Here is an 8,166-nt window from a genome sequence, read left to right as displayed (position 1 = left end):
ACAGGTCCGCAGCATGGCAGGATGGGACGCAGTCTGTTTCCCATCACCTTCCTGAACGTTGGCACACATTTGCCTCGTGTCACGTGGGCCCGATCTGCTTTGCTACAGTTTTACAGTGTTCGGAAAAATTTCCCACGTGGAGTAGTGATTTCGGAGCATCGACGTGTTATCCGGAGGTGCTGTGGCCTTATCCTGCAGATCCACAAACCGTGCCTGCACTTGGGGATCCCAGCCCCGAGCCTGGCTGTGCTGAAATCGCGGAGGAGGGGCTGGTGCCCAAAAGAGGGGCAAACAAGCCGCTGCATCATGCTCCTTTTCCCTGAAACGTTTCTTGAGTTCCTCTTCCTCCATCTGTCTTCCCTGGACGGAGTGAGCTGCCATCTCCACGGAGGCCAGCACAGCGCTCCTTCTCAGACGGCCCATCTCTGCCTTCCCTCCCCACCCGCACCTGCTCTCAAACTGCCGCTCAATTAATTTTTTCTAAAATACACTTGTGAGGCCCCTCCCCAGCCCGCGTGCTCCAGAACACCTCCCGGGTCTGCCGGGGGCCCCTCCCGGGTCTGCGGACGCTCAGAGTGCCCCCTCCCCGCGCTCCCCGTGGCCTCGGCCCTGCGCTGCGCATCAAGCCTGTCTCTCCTGGCCTGCGCCACCCCCCCGACCTGCCCGCTTCCCAGAAAACAGACCCCCTCCCTCGTTCACGCAACAGCTTCCAGTGTCTCCACACAAGCTAAAACACAATCTTCCCTTTTTCACAGACAGCCCTGAAATCCCACAGCTTCCCCGATGAAGTCTTTCCTCAGTGACCCGCCTCACACTAGCTTCTCCTTTCCTCAAATTCCTGTTTCGTTGAATCTGGCACAACCCTGGGTCTGCACACACATCTCCCATTAAAAGATATTAAGCTCATTAAATGAGCTGTGCTTTTTAGTATATGTATTTTTCCTGTGCTACTGCCAGACTCAGCAAACAGTATTAATAAATAATCAGCTGGTAGTCAGTTGTCAGGAACACCCCATCGGGGGCTGCCGGTTTAGCGCAAGGACACCTTGGTGTTGCCTCTGTGGAGGATCGCGCCTTAGGAGCAGTCGTTGTTAGAGCCGATCTGCCCGCTCTCTGCTTCACGTGAGTCTGACAGAGCCCCGTGCATCTCACGACCCTTCTGCGCGCCATCATGTCCTCCTCATCCTAACCTGTGGGGGAAGTGAACGGGGCATGGAAGACGTTTTGGGGTGCCCCGGTCTTCTGCCTTGGGGTGCCTTGGACGGGCAAGGACGTCACAGATGGGGGTGAAATGTCCTGTCCTTGTGATCAGAGGAGTTTTGTCCTTACAGTTCTTCTCTCATCAGCCCCTCTGTTGTGTTGAGCGAAATTCTCCAGCTCTGCAGCTTTGCGTGTATATGTTACACATACGTGTGGAAATATTGGGTGAGCCAATACACTGCCACACTGTTCACCTGTCCAGTAGTGGTCCCTCGGCTTAAAGATGATGCGTAGGCCAGGTGGCTTGGTTTCAGGGCCTTGGGCCAAAAATTCTACTTGGAAGACCTTGGGCAGGTCCCATCTATAAAATAGATATAACAAAGATACCTTTCTTACAAAATCATTATGAGGGCCAGACAAGGTAATACAGGAAAATGCTTCGTAATCTCCGAAGTGTGAGATGTGTCTGTTACTGTGGGCAGAGGGCCTGTGTCCCCAGGATGCATAACATGACAACTTAGACCAAAGTGGGCGGCGATTGTATCCAAAGCTAAATGACACAGAGTCAGCCCCCAAGTTAAACACGTCCTCCTTCTGCACCCACCTCCTCCTCTCTTAATGGTGTGATCGGATCACACCTTCGGTTCCAGACTACATGTATGTACCTGCTTGCACACGCAACGTCTATCCCTTGTGTTCTTGGTACAAATTAGGCAGCTCAGAATTAACCCAGGTATATCCTGATCCGTCTTTGAAAAGGGTAAACAGTCTGCCCCTGAAACTTCGTCAGTCTGCCCTATTACCGAGGGCGGGGCCTCCCGATGATGCGTTCCCTGCAAGGTCGAAGTCTGCTTTGATTTTTTTTAAGTAACACAATTAGATTGCCTGATGCTTTCCTCCCCACGCGCCTTCCATAGAGGGCTCCCCCATAGCCACTAAGATGCTGGGGCTCGGGGGCATGCCGGCTGGCCTTCGCAGGCGGGAGCTGCGCACTGACCGCATGCTCTTCTGTCCACAGATGGAGGTGGACACCGAGGAGAAGCGCCATCGTACACGGTCCAAAGGGGTTCGAGGTACGTCCACGCATCCCCAAGCCCCTGAAAGCCCTGCTCAGGGACCCCTTCGTCCTGCGGAGCTGTGTGCACCGTCCGTTCGGACCCTGGTCTGACACCACCCTCTCGATAGCGTTCTGTGGGAGAGGGGATGTGTGATAGATGATAAATTTCTATCTGTTTTCCATCTCTCTGCAGTTCCCGTGGAACCAGCCATACAAGAGCTCTTCAGGTTAGTGCTCTGTGGGCAAAATGTATCCCCATTAGCAATTTAGAAAATCCATGCCTTTTAACGGGCAGACGGCACTCTGGGGCTCACCGGGGACTTGCTCCTGCCAGGCTGCTCTGATGGGTTACCTGCTAATAAAAAGCAGCCCTAATAGTTGCCCTCCTTCTCTCTGTCTGTGTACCCTCCCTCCCGATGCTCCCGAAGCACTCGCTGCCCCCAGCAGTGCGCTCGCCCCCCGCCCCCAGCGGCGCACTTGCCTGCCCCCAGCAGTGTCCTCATCCCCCCCAGCAGCTCGGCCCCGTGTAATTACCTCTTTCTCTTTGCAGTTGTCCCACACCTGGTTGTGACGGCAGTGGTCACGTCAGTGGCAAATATGCAAGACACAGAAGGTAACAGCCGCCTCTTTCATAATGTATGGTGTACCCTGGCTTGTCTAGGGTCCAGACCAAAGGGTGACGATGAGTGGGGGGTGTTCTTGGAAAACAGTGAGTGTTGTCTTTTCCTCCTCTCTCTGATGTGAACTCAGCCTTTGGTTTCACGTGCAGGGTCTCCAGGCAGAATTCACGATAACACATAAGATAACACAAATTCAGACCAGCCTTAAACTCATTTTCCCACACACACAGTGGCGTGCTAAGAACCTCCCTCTGTTCCACTGAGACGGCCTGCTGGTCCTTGGCCCTTTGCTCATTCTGTAGCTGCAGGATGGTGATAAGTCACGGAGGGTAGATGAGAGTATGACCTTCCTGATCTTCCTGCAGGAACTCAGCTTCTGTGATTGGGAAGGGAAGCCCAAGCTGGTTACCTGGGCATCTGTAGGGGAAGGTCCTGGCAGGAGATTAACGTCCAGGACAGATCACACTAATGAGGCTTTGAGGCTTAAATGATTATATCGTTCCTGTAAATACTGAGGTTTAGGTCCATAACAGAGGTGGGTGTGGAGAACATCTACAAGATCAGGTGGCTAGGTAATTATCGCTAAAAATAAATCATAGCAGAATTTTATCACACACACCTCAGGCTGAGAGTCATGAAGAGATCGATCTTTAGATTTACTTTTCCATAAGGAATTTCTTCCCTGTGATATTAATGCAGCTGTACCTTTCAATGGAAGTTGTTGGTTATGAGGAGTTAGAGATGTTTACAGGCTCTGTAATGAATTTTTAGCTGATTTTTCACAAATTAGGTTGCTAGGTCTAAGGTCGTTCATCCTAACAAGCCATCAAGAACCAAGCCCACGTAACGAAAGCTCAGATGCTCGAGCAGGTGTGCCGGCCGCACCTCGGGGTGACCTTCCTTCACTGCCTGATGTTTTATTTCCTTTTCAGCTGAACATTAATTTATGGGTGAAATCAAGCAATTATTTTGATTGTCCTTCAGTAAAATCAAGGGAAAAATTATAAATTACTCCCCAAGTCCCCATGCTAGCATTTAAGGAGACAGGGAATTTTTAATGAGCATCCATGATGAAATGGTTATCAGACTTCTGTTACATACCAAAGGAGTGACAGGTCGGCTTTTAAGGGAATTCTGTGATTGAAACATTAATTTATCATATTATTATTGCTCTTGTATATTATAGTAAATTACCGAACATGTAAGTTAAATAATTAGTTTTTTAAAAGTATTTATGTTATTTTATAAAGGTATATGCATGTAAATCCTTAATCTAAAAATTTTTAAAACCATGTTGCTTATATTTTCAATGAAAAACAAGTTAGCAGACCATGAACGAAATCAAGTTTTTCCCTTAATCATCTCTTGATTAGTCAATAGTTGAACTTTATCATCCTGTTACTTTTTTGGCTAAAAAGTTTAGATTAGGTGTCATCTAGACATAATTTGATAATCACAGTTTTTCAGGAAAAACCATGAAGTTTTCAAAGAATCACTCAAAGCACATTCTTACCCAAGGTGCATCCTGCGAGGCTGCGAGGTCTCCCTGTGAGATCTCCGTCCCCGCGTAAGCAGTAACAGAGGCTTAGCTTGGGGATGGCTTGAAGATGGCCAGGCTTCATTTTCCTTTGAGACACGATGCTGGTGTGAGCACAGAACACCCCAGATCTTACAGGAGTGAAGAAGGTGGCATGTTAGAGAAGATTCACAGGAACAGCCAATTTAGACAATTTTTCAATGCATGGTTTAATTTAATTTAAAATAATGTCATAAGTTTTGCCATGCACCATAATCTACATAATTATTAGAACTCTTAATATTTTAGTAGAAATAGCCCATGTGGCGGCGGTGGATGAAGAGTGATTTTCCAGGAAGGGACGCAGGTTCGAGTTTCCCCGGCGCTGCTAGCCAACTGGGTGGGGGGGGGATTTGGACAAATTATTTACATTTATGGACTTCTATTTCCTCGGTTTTAGAATGCAATGTTTACAGACTTGTTACATAAAACCAATTACCACTCAAAACTTACGTCACCGAGGGGCGCCTGGGTGGCTCAGTCGATAAGCGTCTGCCTTCGGCTCAGGTCGTGATCTCAGGGTCCTGGGATCGAGTCCCGCGTCGGGCTCCCTGCTTGGCGGGAAGCCTGCTTCTCCCTCTCCCAGTCCCCCCACTTGTGTTCCCTCTCTAGCTGTCTCTCTCTCTCTCTCTATCAAATAAATAAATAAAAAATCTTTAAAAAAAAAAAAAACTTACATCACCGACGTGCCAATTCTCAAGAGGAGTGTCAGTGCGGCACCAGGTGAAGCTTTCTGAGTTTTATTTTTGATGTCTATATAGTATCAATCATTTTCTATTGAGTGTGGCTGGCGCACTATGTTAGGTTAGTCTCAGGTGTACAACATGATGATCTGACGACTCTCTACGTTGTGCCGGGATCGTCACGAGCGTAGTCCCCACCCGTCCCCACACGACACAGTTAGAGGAGCATTGGCTGTATCCCCTGTGCATCCCCCTGGCTTATTCATCCCCTCACTGGGGGCCTGTACGTCCCACTCCCCGTCACCTGTTTTGCCCTCCCCTCCCCTCCCCTCCGGCAGCCGTCAGGTTGTTCTCTGCCTTTATGGGTCCATTGCTGCTTTTTGTTTGTTTATTCATTTGTTTTTCTAGAATCCACATATGAGTGAAATCGTATGGTATTTGTCTTTCTCTGACTGACTTATTTCACTTAGCATAATACCTTCTAGATCCATTCATGTTGTTGCAAATGGCAGGATCTCATTCATTTTTGATGGCCGAGTAATATTCCATTGTGTGTGTGTGTGTGTGTGTGTGTATACACCACATCTTCTTTATCCGTTCATCAGTCGATGGGCACTTGGGCTGCTTCCATATCTGGCTATTGTAGATAATGCTGCTATAAACAGGGATGCGTGTATCCCTTCAAATTAGTGTTTCTGTCTTCTTTGGGTAGACACCTAGTAGTGCAATTGCTGGGTCGTAGGGTAGCTCTATTTTCAACTTTTTGATGACCTCCACACTGTTTTCCAGAGTGGCTGTGCCAGCTTGCATTCCCACCAACAGTGCACGAGGTTCCCTTTTCTCTGCATCCTCACCGACACCTGTTGTTTCTTGTCTTTTTGATTCTAGCCATTCTGACAGGTGTGAGGTGACAGCTCATGGTGGTTTTTGATTTGCACTTCCCTGATGATTATATATTACCAGTAATTTTTAACTAAGGGATGACATTTGAATTTCTCAAACTGAAAAGTTGCTTCTTGTAGTAGATAAGACTCATGTATACATTAACATCTTACAACTGGTGCTATTTCAAATCTGTATGATTTCAATTATTTTTGGCTTTAAAAGATTTCCTGCTTCCAAAGTTTCTCCTCTCTCACAGCTATTTATGCACATAAATACCTGCACACACCCCACAATACAAGTGTGACGTTGACGTCTACTACTTCATCCCTGCTGAGACTCAGCCTCTTCTGATATGACAAGAGTGGCAGCCTGAGTCTTGGTTTTGATGAAATTACCCATCCTTTTGGTCTTTTAGCAATAAAATGTTCAGTGAATATATTCCTCGTAGGGATATAACTTCATTTTATTCATATATCATGTCAGTTCATAGCCAAGTAAAAAGGTGTTTTAGTATGTGGACAGATCCATTTATTTGAACATACAAAAAGTAACTTGAGGCAAATGGGGGGAATTTATAATGTAAATTTTTAAAAATTTTTTAAGACATTTGATATCAAGTGATAAAATGATGCCTACCAGCTAAACTTTATTTTTAGCATAAGAAAATGAGGAAATCAAAATCAAGTATACCTTCCCTATTCCAGACTGCCGCTTTGTGGGGCACCGACCCCCAGTGGCTGGTCACGCCGCCTCAGTGATGTTTTCTCAGTGTGACAGAGGTAGGGCTATGGGTCTGTAAGAAACTGGGACTGAGCTTAGAGGAGACTCAACCACTGGATAATACCTGTGAAAGGAAACAATACTGTGAAAAAGGAATTTGCAATTTAAGATCCTGGTACAAATTTTGAGGGGGTTGAGCTAACGTTGTAATACTTCTTTTATTAGATGGTCCACCTTACTTCAAAAATCGTGTGCTTAAAGAAAAGATAATCTGTTCCTGGCTATTTATTTGTGTTCATAGTTCATGAACAATTTGAGGTAGTTGATAAACACATGTACAACTGCACAATTAAAAGTTGAATCACAGAGTAAATTAGGAAAAACGCAAGGGAAATAGAAACATAATTTTACCAGAAACCCAGGATATATCAGAGGTTTGGATATAGTCTGACATTGTGTTCTGAGTTTTCTGGCGGCCAAGGAAAAAATGAGAAAAATGAATGATGGTTTCCATTATCTGATAGAGGTGTTCCATCAGTTCCTCAACACTGACGATAAATACGTTCACACCCCCATATACGGACCAGCGGGGGTCCAAGGTCACTCACCATTCTGTGCCCTGGAAGGACCAGGCCTCTCATGCGGCTAATCAGTATGACAAACACTTATCCTCAGAAACGTTGTTAGTATCTAGACACATGAATCTGACTTCTGTTCTTCCCACCTGAGGTTTTATGTTATTGGCATATAAGTATGACAAAAACACCGTGGACTTTGCAGTCAGGGCCAGAAATAATTCTCTTGTTATGAACCAAAGTACTAACACAGTCTATTCTGTATGTGGGGAGTCTGACCTCTTCCTCTGGACCCGTGGTCACACGGCCTTGCACATGGCCCAGGGAATTCTGCTCCTCTGAGTGCATGCGACTTTTCTTGCCCTACTTGTGGGTAGCTAGAGACGTTCTTATATCTCAAACGTGAGTCCAACTACAGGGCTTCCTTTGCAGATGGGAAAACTCATTCTTGGTCATCCTAAGGGGGTTTTCCAAAGTCTCAGCCGCCTGAGCTCAGGAATGGGAGCTTCCTGAGCTCCCTCGGCTCTCCTCCCCACCATGTCCTCTCCTAGAGCGCAAGCACTGTGACCTGTTAGCGTTGAAGATACCCATGGGTGTAAAATAAGTAGCTGCCCACACGTCCGCAGCTATTCCTACAGTGGGGAGGTGGCAGGAGAAAATGGAATGCCTGGAAGCCACACACTTGGAATTCAGGAAGTTGCTGGCCTGTGGCTCTGTTGGCAGGGAAGGGTCCAGGCCAGGTGGAGAGCATGTAGACCCAGCCTAAAGCCCGCGGCACAGTGTGAGCGACGCTGCAGTGCAGGGCGTCCGTGGGTGCTGATCCAGACCCCCAAGCTGGGGGGAGCACCAC

The 8,166-nt window shown here is 47.1% G+C and overlaps 1 protein-coding gene across 4 annotated transcripts in view; it reads left to right on the top strand.

The window, feature by feature from the left end:
• The first annotated feature begins 2,218 nt into the window (after positions 1–2,218).
• Positions 2,219–8,166, top strand: part of LOC118007281 (myelin transcription factor 1-like protein) — a 138,606-nt gene continuing 132,658 nt past the window's right edge. For all 4 annotated transcript variants that reach the window (XM_035000279.1, XM_035000278.1, XM_035000280.1 and 1 more), the window contains exons 1-3: positions 2,219–2,273; positions 2,451–2,484; positions 2,808–2,870. In XM_035000279.1, the coding sequence (XP_034856170.1) occupies positions 2,219–2,273; positions 2,451–2,484; positions 2,808–2,870 (152 nt within the window). The remainder of the gene's footprint in view (positions 2,274–2,450; positions 2,485–2,807; positions 2,871–8,166) is intronic.

Source organism: Mirounga leonina, unplaced genomic scaffold (genome assembly GCF_011800145.1).
Source record: "Mirounga leonina isolate KUSES-001 unplaced genomic scaffold, KU_Mleo_1.0 Mir_117, whole genome shotgun sequence".
NCBI classification, from domain to species: domain Eukaryota; kingdom Metazoa; phylum Chordata; class Mammalia; order Carnivora; family Phocidae; genus Mirounga; species Mirounga leonina.
This window is presented reverse-complemented; position numbering and strand designations above follow the sequence as displayed.